The sequence below is a fragment of the Hyla sarda genome, chromosome 3, assembly GCF_029499605.1.
Source record: "Hyla sarda isolate aHylSar1 chromosome 3, aHylSar1.hap1, whole genome shotgun sequence".
Lineage (NCBI taxonomy): Eukaryota > Metazoa > Chordata > Amphibia > Anura > Hylidae > Hyla > Hyla sarda.
Window position 1 is genome coordinate 21,383,508 of NC_079191.1, and position 12,060 is coordinate 21,395,567.

General features: G+C 46.0%; 1 protein-coding gene across 1 annotated transcript in view; it reads left to right on the top strand.

Moving 5' to 3' along the window:
* GCFC2 (GC-rich sequence DNA-binding factor 2) overlaps positions 1-11,229 on the top strand; it is a 48,248-nt gene extending 37,019 nt beyond the window's left edge. The window contains exons 15-18 of the mRNA XM_056563856.1: positions 1,869-1,935; positions 5,128-5,274; positions 6,730-6,854; positions 10,991-11,229. Of these exons, the coding sequence (XP_056419831.1) occupies positions 1,869-1,935; positions 5,128-5,274; positions 6,730-6,854; positions 10,991-11,099 (448 nt within the window). The 3' untranslated portion in view covers positions 11,100-11,229. The remainder of the gene's footprint in view (positions 1-1,868; positions 1,936-5,127; positions 5,275-6,729; positions 6,855-10,990) is intronic.
* The last annotated feature ends 831 nt before the right edge of the window (positions 11,230-12,060 follow it).

Below are 12,060 nucleotides of genomic sequence, written 5' to 3' on the forward strand. Positions count from 1 at the left end.
TACAGGGAGGTATTACATGTTCTTTACCTGTATTACTGAAGTGTATGCACTGACTGGTGTCTGGTAGCACCCCCTACAGTACAGGGAGGTATTACATGTTCTGTACTCTTTACCTGTATTTCTAAAGTGTATGCACTGACTGGTGTCTGGCAGCGCCCCCTACAGTACAGGGAGGTATTACATGTTTTGTACTCTTTACCTGTATTACTGAAGTGTATGCACTGACTGGTGTCTGGTAGCACCCCCTACAGTACAGGGAGGTATTACATGTTCTGTACTCTTTACCTGTATTACTGAAGTGTATGCACTGACTGGTGTCTGGTAGCGCCCCCTACAGTACAGGGAGGTATTACATGTTCTGTACTCTTTACCTGTATTACTGAAGTGTATGCAGTGACTGGTGTCTGGTAGCACCCCCTACAATACAGGGAGGTATTACACGTTCTGTACTCTTTACCTGTACCAGGGTTAGCTGCTCCTTTGGACACCAGTTGATGGAGGCTCTGTACAGCATAAGGGATAAGTTTTAGATCACGGGGGGTCCGGCCGCTCGGACCCCCCTGCGATCTCCTGGACGGGGCCTTGGCTCTCACACGCCCCCATTTGTACATGATACTTCTCTTTTAAAGGGGTATTCCAGGAAAAAAATTGAAATTACTTTTAATCAAAAATCTTAATCCTTCCAATAATTATCAGCTGCTGAAGTTGAGTTCTTCTTTGCTGACAACAGTGCTCTCTGCTGACACCTCTGTCTGTCTTGGGAACTGCACAGAGTAGAAGAGGTTTGCTATGGGAATTTGCTTCTACTCTGGACAGTTCCCGAGACAGGTGTCATCAGAGAGCAGTTAGACAGAAAAGAACAACTCAACTTCAGCAGCTTCAAGTACTGAAACAATTAAGATTTATTAATAGAAGTAATTTACAAATCTACAGGGGGAGATTTATCAACACCTGTCCAGAGGGAAAGTTGTCCAGTTGCCCATAGCAACCAATCAGATCGCTTCTTTCATTTTTCACAGGCCTAAAGTTGCTGAGTTGCCCATAGCAACCAATCAGATCGCTTCTTTCATTTTTCAGAGGCCTAAAGTAGTTGAGTTGCCCATAGCAACCAATCAGATCGCTTCTTTCATTTTTCACAGACTTAAAGTTGCTGAGTTGCCCATAGCAACCAATCAGATCGCTTCTTTCATTTTTCACAGGCCTAAAGTTGCTGAGTTGCCCATAGCAACCAATCAGATCGTTTCTTTCATTTTTCAGAGGCCTAAAGTAGTTGAGTTGCCCATAGCAACCAATCAGATCGCTACTTTCATTTTTCAGAGGCCTAAAGTTGCTGAGTTGCCCATAGCAACCAATCAGATCGCTTCTTTCATTTTTCACAGGCCTAAAGTTGCTGAGTTGCCCATAGCAACCAATCAGATCGCTTTTTTTCATTTTTCAGAGGCCTAAAGTTGCTGAGTTGCCCATAGCAACCAATCAGATCGCTTTTTTTCATTTTTCAGAGGCCTAAAGGCCTCTGAAAAATGAAAGTGATCTGATTGGTTGCTATGGGCAACTCAGCAACTTTTCCTCTGGACAGGTTTTGATAAATCTCCCCCACAGTGCCTATTTTTAGGTGGTTATCCCAAGACTATACAGAAACTTTACCGCCACTATACCGTATCTACGTTTAAAATTGGTGAGGGTCCGAGCCATGAGATCCACACCATCACAAAAATGGAGGTCCCTTGTCCCCCAAATGAATGTAGCGGCAGCACACCTGCTTGGTCATGACTAATTCCCTGGCTGACATACGGTGGTGACTAGAATAGTGTCTCGGTCTGGGTTGTAACCATGGAAGACTAAGCTTTTGGTGTCATTTGTTGTTCCAGATTATTAGAGGACAGAAGTTCTGCTCATTCTACATTTCAGGAGAGACAGTTCTGGTCGGCTGTGAAGGTAGGTTATTATGTTGTCTGTCTGCATGTTCCCGTATACGTTTCAACTTGAAAACCGTATGCATTGACTCTCCATTGAAATCCGTATGCCAAACGATGCATCAGGTTGTGTCAGTTTTGCCTCCTGTACTGTTTTGTCAGGTTTTTTTTCCCCCCGTACCCAAAACCATAACCTATCATGGTTTTTGGTCCAGGTGAAAAACCGTATTGAAACCATATCCGTTTTTATTTTTTAAGATGGGAGTCAATGGGAACCGTACAGAACCGTATGTGCGTACAGTTCCATCTGGTTTTCACCAAATAGTTTTTGACTTTGCACAGTTTTTTTTTTCTTGGAATTTCAATCAAACAAGTGAAACTTTATTCATAATGGAGTGAAAAGTAAAAAACGGATGCAACCGGACATCATTTTTCAAACCGTATACGGATTAAAATTTGTACACGTTTTGATACAGTTAAGTCCGGGTTTGAGGAATCATTTTTTATCAAAAACCTGAAACGGGAACTGTATAGCAAAAACGTGGTGTGAACCCAACCCTGTTCACACTACAGTCAGAGTTTCCGTCGGTAGTTTCATCAATAAGGCACCATGTAATGCTGTTCTTCCTGTCAAACCAAGATATGCCATGACAGAACCCAGCAGACCTTATTATAGGCCCGTGAGATCCGTCGGGCGCTGCTGGCGTTTTCCGTGTGACCGGTCCAGCACTATCCTCTTGGCTTCTTTTAACCCAGGAACCACGATGACAGTGTGAACAGGGCTTAAAGGAGTAGTCCAATACTGGTAAGTTTCAGATCGCGTGGGGTCCGACTGCTCCCGTAGGGGGCCCCGGCTCACTGCCCAGAGAGCACGTGACTACCACCGCACAATGCGGCGGCCGACAGCGCTATGGCAGAGCCAGAACGCTGCCTTCGGCATTCTCCAGATTTGCCATAGCGCTGTATTGAGGGGGCGTGTCGGCCGCTGCTCCGTGTGGTGGTCGACACGTGCTCTCTGAGCAGCGACCCCATACGGGAGATCACGGTGCGTCCCAGCGGTCGGACCCCCGTGATCTGAAACTTATCCCCTATCCTTAGGATAGGGGATACGTTTTTCTACACTGGACTAATGGGGTATTCCAGTACTGGAAAACGTATCCCCTATCCTAAGTTTCAGATCGCGGGGGTCCGACCGCTCCCGTATGGGGCCCCGGCTTTCCGGCCAGATAGCGCGTGTCGACTACCAAACGAAGCGGCGGCCAACACGCCCCTTCAATACAGCGCTATGGCAAATAACCGGAGATTGCCGAAGTATTTTGGGGAAAAAGTGTTGACACTGGTGTATTTTATACTATGCCAGCTTCCCGTTTAGCCCCGCCTCCTACTTCTAAGCCACTCCCCCTCATATAGTGAAGTGCAAAAAGTGTCTAAAACACCATAATAAATGTGGTACAAGGCATGCACATGGGTGTTTTGGGTATAAACTGAGACAGCATTTTGACAGCTGTTGCAAAACTACAACTCCCAGCATGCCCGGACAGCCGAAGGCTGTCCGGGCATGCTGGGAGTTGTAGTTTTGCAGCAACTGGAGGCATCATAGTTGGGGAACACTGTCACAGAGGATCTGTCCCCCTTCCAGACATATTTGTTATCCTATTACCTAATATAAGAATTCTGGAGTATATTTTTTTGTAGGGTGCTGTGTTGAATCAGTCCTCTGTTATTCCTCCTGGAAATGTATAAATAAATTGACAAGAGGGCGTTACCATTATTTATGTTACCTGTTCTAGAGACCTGCTAGAGGCTGCTAAAATGAGCAAAGAGAGGATCACTTCTTTCTCCGCTCCCTCTGTCTATGGGACCGAGACAGTTCATAGTGTTGCATTCTGGGTCAGGAGAGAACGCATTTAGCGTGCACTCATCCCGGGTCTATCTATAATTGGTTGGGGTGGGTCTAAGCACTCAGACCCTGACTTATCAAAACTTTTGATATGTCTATGACCAAAAGTTTTCATATACCGTATTTTTATTAAAGGGATACTCTTCAGAAAAAAAATCTAATCAAATGGTACTACAATTTGCTACAACAGACTTGTAAATTAATTCTATATAAAAATCTTAAAGGGGTTATCCAGGAAAAAACTTTTTTTTTTTTATATATATCAACTGGCTCCAGAAAGTTAAACAGATTTCTAAATTACTTCTATTAAAAAATCTTAAGCCTCCCAATAATTATCAGCTGCTGAAGTTGAGTTGTTCTTTTCTGTCTGACAACAGTGCTCTCTGCTGACCTTTCTGCTTGTTTCGGGAACTGCACAGAGTAGAAGAGGTTTGCTATGGGGATTTGCTTCTACTCTGGACAGTTCCCGAGACAGGTGTCATCAGAGAACACTTAGAAAGAAAAGAACAACTCAACTTCAGTAGCTCATAAGTACTGAAAGGATTAAGATTTTTTAATAGAAATAATTTACAATTGTGTTTATCTTTCTGGATTCAGTTGATTATATATTTATGTAAAAAAAAAATAATAATAAAAATTCGTGAACAACCCCTTTAATCTTTCCAGTACTTATCAGCTGCTGTATGCTCCAGAGGAAGTTTTGTAGTTTTTTACAGTCCGACCACAGTGCTCTCTGCTGACACCTCTCTCCATGTCAGGAACTGGACAGAGGCAGGGGGGGATTTGCTCCTGCTCTGAACAGTTCCTGACACGGACAGAGGTGGCAGCAGAGAGCACTGTGGTCAGGCAGAAAAGAACTACACAACTTCATGTGGAGCATACAGTAGCTAATAAGTACTGGAAGGATTAAGATTTTTATATTGAAGTAATTTACAAATCTGTGTAACTTTTTGTCAAAAGTTGATTTGAATATTTTTTTTCCCTCCGGAGTTCCCCTTTAAGTGACGGTGCCCTACCTCTACTGCCTGTTCCTGCCGGTGCCTGGGATCTCCACTGATCAAAACTTCTGACATGTTGCTAGGATATACCAGAAGACATGCCAGCACACAAGCGGTCAGGGTCAGGTGACTAAAATGCAGCTGCCAATCATCACACAAGTTTGCCGGTGACTGGCCGACTGCACCCATCATCTTGTGTGTTTTTACTCTGACACTGTTCGGTCATTAATGGGGGTATGGCCAATTGTAGAGGGGTGATGCTTTAGGATCGGCCGGCATTATTATTCTTTTAAACGCCTTTTGCTTTTCTTTGCAGTTGTTTGGGAATATTCTACTATGGGATGGTTTCCTTCAGGAAGAAATCTTACAGGAGCTGAGCCTGGACAAGATGCTGAACCGCTACCTCATCCTGGTTCTTCTCAACTCCGAGCCGGACTCCGAGCTGGTGAACAAGTGTCACAAGGTAATGCCTGCCGCTCGCTGCTGGATGGCAGGGAAGAGTGGCGTCGGTTCTCCACTTATCAGCTGCTGTATGCTCCACAGGAAGTTGTGTAGTTCTTTCCAGTCTGACCACAGTGCTCTCTGCTGACACCTCTGTCCATTTCAGGAACTGTACAGAGCAGAAGAGGTTTGCTATGGGGGATTTGTTCCTGCTCTGGACAGTTCCTGATACAGAAAGAGGTGGCAGCAGCAAGCACTGTGGTCAGACCTGGAGCATACAGCAGCTGATAAGTACTGGACGGGTACGTTTTTTTTTAAATACACTGCTCAAAAAAAATAAAGGGAACACTTAAACAACACAATGTAACTCCAAGTCAATGACACTTCTGTGAAATCCCACTGTCCACTCAGGAAGAACACTGATTGACAATCAATTTCACATGGAACAGACAACAGGTGGAAATTATAGGCAATTAGCAGGACACCCCCAATAAAGGAGTGGTTCTGCAGGTGGTGACCACAGACCACTTCTCAGTTCCTATGCTTCCTGTCTGATGATGTGGTCGCTTTTGAATGCTGGTGGTGCTTTCACTCTAGTGGTAGCATGAGACTGAGTCTACAAGTGGCTCAGGTAGTGCAGGTCATCCAGGATGGCACATCAATGTGAGCTGTGGTAAGAAGGTTTGCTGTGTCTGTCAGCGTAGTGTCCAGAGCATGGAGGTGCTACCAGGAGACAGGCCAGTACATCCGGAGACGTGGAGGAGGCCGTACGAGGGCAACAACCCAGCAGCAGGCCCGCTACCTCTGCCTTTGTGCAAGGAGGAGCAGGAGGAGCACTGCCAGAGCTCTGCAAAATGACCTCCAGCAGGACACAAATGTGCATGTGTCCACTCAAATGGTCAGAAACCGACTCCATGAGGGTGGTATGAGGGCCCAACGTCTACAGGAGTTGGCGGATGCTTTAGTCCAGGTCTGGGAGGACATCCCTCAGGAGACCATCCACCACCTCAGTCCAGCTCTGGGAGGACATCCCTCAGGAGACCATCCTCCACCTCATCAGGATCATGCCCAGGCATTGTAGGGAGGTCATACGGGCACGTGGAGGCCACACACACTACTGAGCCTCATTGTGACTTGTATAAGGACATTACATAAAGTTGGATCAGCCTGTAATGTGGTTTTCCACTGTGATTTTGAGGGTGACTCCATATCCAGACCTCCATGGGTTGATACAATTCATTTCCATTGATAATTTTTGTGATGATTTTGTTGTCACATTCAACTATGTAAAGAGGAAAGAATTTCATACGATTAGTTCATTCATTCAGATCTAGGATGTGTTATCTTAGTGTTCCCTTTATTTTTTGAGCAGTGTAGATGACATGCTGGGAGTTGTAGTTTTGCAACAGCTGGAGGCACCGTTGTTGGGAAACACCATTTAAGTGCTTGTGGGTAACTCGGCTTTGTTTCTCTGCAGATAGTCGAATGTCTCCCTCAAAGCTGGTTCAGGGGGCTCGGCAGTGGGGCGACACTAACACGACTGGGCAATTTCAGCAAACACTTGGCAAACTGCGTCCACGCACTGCACAAGCTGAACGACAGGTAAGTGACCGCTGTCCATGTGGTGTGATCTCACGTAAGCACTGGTACATTTCAGGACTCCTCTGTGTGTACACTGCTAGACTTAACCCCTTAAAGGGGTACTCTGTTGGAAACATCTTGTCCCCCATCCGATTTTCGCTGCAGCACCCCAGACATCTGGTGTATGTAGCGAACTCTGCTCCGTGCCCGATGACTGGTAATGCAGACCACCACACCCCCTCCATTCACTTCTACAGGAGGAGGCATGAGAGCTGTGCACTAGCAGTCACGACCCCTCCCATAGACATGAATGACACCATGAACTCTGAAGCTTCAAGCTTCCGTGTTCCGGACGCCACTACTGCCGACCAGGAAATCGCGGGGGGTCACCAGCGGTGGAACCCCGCGATGTAACATATTATCCTCTATTCTTTGTATAGGGGATACAATGTTTCCAACGGAGTACCCCTTTAAAGGGGTACTTCAGTGGAAAACTTTTTTTTAAATCAACTAGTGCCATAAAGTTGAAAAGAATTGTAAATTACTTCTATTTAAAAATCGTAATCCTTCCAGTACTTATCAGCCGCTGTATGCTGCAGAGGAAGTTGTATTTCTTTCTGGCATAATTTTCCGTCTGACCACAGTGCTCTCTGCTGACACCTCTGTCCATGTCAGGAACTGTCCAGAGTACAACCAAATCCCCATAGCAAACATATCCTGTTCCAGACATGGACAGAGGTGTCAGCAGAGAGCACTGTGGTCAGACAGATAATTCCTGAAAGCAATACAACTTCCTCTGCAGCATACAGCGGCTGATAAGTACTGGAAGGATTAAGATTTTATTAATAGCAGTCATTCACAAATCTGTTTAACTTTGTGGCACCAGTTGATAAAAAAAAAAAAAAATAGTTTTCCACCGGAGTACCCCTTTAAGGATGCAGAGATTTCATTTTTCCACTTTAGTTTTTTCCTCCTCACCTTCTAATATCCACATCGCTTTCAATATTCCACCTACAGACCCATATGAGGGCTTGTTTTTTTGCGCCACCAATTGTACTTTGTAATATTACTCATTACATCACACAAAAAAAAAAAAAAAAAACCACCATTTTTGGCGGCTTCCGTTTCTACACAGTGCACTTTTCGGTAAAAATTACACCATATCTTTTATTCTGTATGTCCATACAATTACAAGGATGCCCAATTTATATACCGTATTTTTCGCCGTATAAGACGCACTTTTTCTTCCCCAAAACTGGGGGGGGGGAAAGTTGGTGCGTCTTATACGGCGAATACACACCCCTATTGCGGCGGTCCCTGCGGCCATCAACGGCCGGGACCCGTGGCTAATACAGGACATCACCGATCGTGGTGATGCCCTGTATTAACCCTTCAGACGCGGCGATCAAAGCTGACCGCCACGTCTGAAGGGTAAGTGACACTAACCCGGCTGCTCAGTCGGGCTGTTCGGGACCGCTGCGGTGAAATCGCGGCATCCCGAACAGCTTACAGGACACCGGGAGGGACCTTACCTGCCTCCTCGGTGTCTGCTCCGTGCCGGGATCCCCTGCATGGCCGGCGCTCTCCTTCGATGTCATCACGTACGCCGACCCGTCATCCAATAGGAGCGGCGCGCATAGCGACGTGATGACTGCGACGGAGAGCAAGGATCCCGGGGAAGAAGACGTCCGGAGAGTCGGGGACACCCAGGGGACGCAGCGACAGCGATGGAGCGACATCCAGGGTAGCGGTGACGGGTCCGGGGACACTTGAGTATTATCTCCTATCCAGTGGTCTTCAACCTGCGGACCTCCAGACGTTGCAAAACTACAACTCCCAGCATGCCCGGACAGCCTTCGGCTGTCCGGGCATGCTGGGAGTTGTAGTTTTGCAACATCTGGAGGTCCGCAGGTTGAAGACCACTGTTGGGTTCAGAATCTATTTTTTCTAGATTTTGCACCTTTAAAATTGGGTGCGTCTTATGGCATATAGGGTCCTATAGGGCGAAAAATACGGTAGGTTTTGTTTTATTTTACTACTTTAAAAAAAAAAAAAATGTGAACTTTTTGTACAAAAATTTGCATGTCTAAAATCCTCTTCTGACCCCTATAACTTTATTTTCCCATATACGGGGGTCATTTTTTTGCGCCGTGAACTGTAGTTTTAATTGTACCTTTTTTTTTTATGTTGGAACTTCTTGATCAATTATGAGTTGTTTTTTTTTGGTATAGGAAGTGACAAAAATCTGCAAATCCGGATGTTTTTTTTTTTTTACGTGTACGCCATTGACTGTGTGGTTTAATTATTATATTAATAGTTCGGACATTTACACGCACAGCAATAATACGTTTATTTTAGTTTACATTATTTTATTTGAAAAGTGGAAAAGGGGGGATTATTCAAATTTATTTATTTTTTTTTACACATTTTTTTTACACTATTTTTTTAATCCCCATAGGAGACTATTACTTGTAATCTCTTGATTGAATACACTGAACTAAATAGCGCCACACTACCTGGATATGTTCTCGGTAAACCATCCTGCCTGATATGCATGGCTCCCATGGCCCCTATTGTCTTTACTGGCTGCTTGATATTCTTTGCCATCCTTCCCTATATCTCCTAGCAATCATTGCAGCTCTTCTCTGCCTGCCAGCTTCCTCTCTGAGAGCAGCCCCCACCCTCAAATTCAGTGTCAGATTGGCTAAGGCTGCATACACCTTCCAGCTGAACGGAGCATGATTTATCAGTGCACGGTAGAAACCATATGGCCTGTGTATCTCAGGAAGGTGGGGGCTGCTTTCAGAGAGGGATTTGTACAAAGACATAGTGGACGGCTGCATGATGTCATTCCCTCACTTCATGCATGACAACAAAAGAGAGGAAACTGCTCTGTATAGGGATCGACCGATATCAGTTTTTTAGGGACGATAGCTGATAACTTATACCGATATTCCGGCTATTTATCCCCCTGTGACACCGCTGCAGATCATTGATTTAAAGCGGGCGCTTTAAATCAATGCACTGCAGTGGCTTTTGCGGTGTCATAGGCCGCCGCCACCACCCGCTTCTCTCCCCCTACCTGTCAGGGTGGTCCGGGCCATCCATCCTTCCTGTAGTGTCCGGCGGTATTCCGGGTGGAGGGTGAACCTGTCCGGGCTGTACTTCTTCTCCGGGGTCCTCTTCTCCACTCCGGGCAGGCTCCGGCCTAGTAACGCAGCACAGACGCCGCTGCGCAGTGACGCCCGTGCGCAGCAACGCACCTGACGTCACGGCGTAGCGGTGTCTATGCAGCGTACTAGGCCGGAGCCTGCCCGGAGTGGAGAAGAGCACCCCCGGAGAAGGACAGCCCGGACCGGTTCACCCTCCACCCAGAATGCCGCCGGACACTACACGAAGGATGGATGGCCCGGACCACCCCCATTACGGGTAAGTTAAATTTTTTTAATTGACTCTGAGGGTGGGGGAGGGGCCCAACCGGTATAGCGGTATGGGCAAAAATCCATACCGTGGGAGAAAAAAAAAAACGGTATCCGGTTCATACCGGTATACCGCCCAGCACTACGGTGGGTCGGGGGGGGACGGGGCATTATCGGCAAGGTAATTGCCGATACCGATAATGCCCAAAATCGTGATTATCGGCCGATAATATCGGCCATACCGATAATCGGTCGATCCCTAGTCTGTATACCTAGTGAATATTTAGACAATTAAATAAGTTGATGAAAGGGAAAGGATTACCTATGGGTTTAGTTCCCCAGAGAACCCCTTTAAAGGTGTTAAAGTGTTCTTATTATAAAGGTAGTTTTGCTACAGCTGGAGGCACCCTGGTTGGGAAACGCTCTAGGAAATATCAACACATTTTTTATCAGCCAAGGTCTGAGTGTTCAGACCCCGAACTATCACAAAAATGAGAGAAGCAGACAGCCGTGCCCTATTGCTCCCCCTTTCTGGGTCTATGTGAGAGTCCATCCCATAGACTTACATTATGAGACCACCTCAGTCACGCTAAGTGCCCTCTTCTACTGATCGGTCAGGGTCCTAACAATAAGACCCTGACCTATCAAAACTTCACGACATATCATTATTTTTTTTTAAATGACAATGCCCATTTAACTTATTTATTTATTTTTTTTTCATTTTGTTTTTATTTGCAGGAAAGGCATGGAGGTCCTAGTGTCTCTACTGATAAAGATCAAAGCTCAGAATCTAGCGGAGGAGGTTGCTGCACAGTACGGCATGGAGGGACATGTGATCACTGCATGACCAGAAGAGATCGGGGCCGCGTCACATGACCGGTCACAGCGCTGTAGATTGATGACGATTGCTGCACTTTGACAACGAATGGGCAGGAGAGGCTTGCCAGTGTGCCTCCAGCTGTTGCAAAACTACAACTCCCAGCATGCCCGGACAGCCAACGGCTGTCCGGGCATGCTGGGAGTTGTAGTTTTGCAACAGCAGGAGGTGCACTGGTTGGGAAACACTGCGCTATATCCTTCAGCCGGGCGCTCAATCAGACTGATTCACCTCATTATAGTCTATGGAGGGCAGAAGTCGGATTTGACAGTCAGCCGGGGAGTGAAGCGCGCAGCCTCGCTCTTCAGCCGGCTATTACTCACGCTCGCAACGGGCAAAACGTTTACAATAATGACACTATAGCTATAACCCCCACTTCCTATTACCATCCATATTTAGATGTTTACAGAGGGGAGAGGAAACCTTTTTTTCAATATGTTTTGGGCAAAATAGGTACGGACATGAGGTGAGATGCGATCCCTTAAAGGGGTACTCCACTGGAAAAAAAAACATATTTTATGTTAAATCAACTGGTGCCAGAAAATTGAACAGACTTGTAAATTACTTCTATTTATAATCCTTCCAGTACTTATCAGCTGCTGTATGCACCACAGGAAGTTGTGTAGTGCTTTCCAGTCTGGCCACAGTGCTCTCTGCTGACACCTCTGTCCATGTCAGGAACTGGTATGGGGATTTGCTCCTACTCTGGACAGTTCCTGACATGGACAGAGGTGGCAGCTGAGAGCACTGTGGTCAGACTGGAAAGAAGAACATAACTTCCTCTGGAGCATACAGCAGCTGATAAGTACTGGAAGGATTAAGATTTTTAAATAGAAGTCATTTACAAATCTGTTCCAATTTTCTGGCACCAGACAAAAAAAAAAAAAAATTCTCCACGGGAGTACCCCTTTAAACCGTTACCGTCAGGATG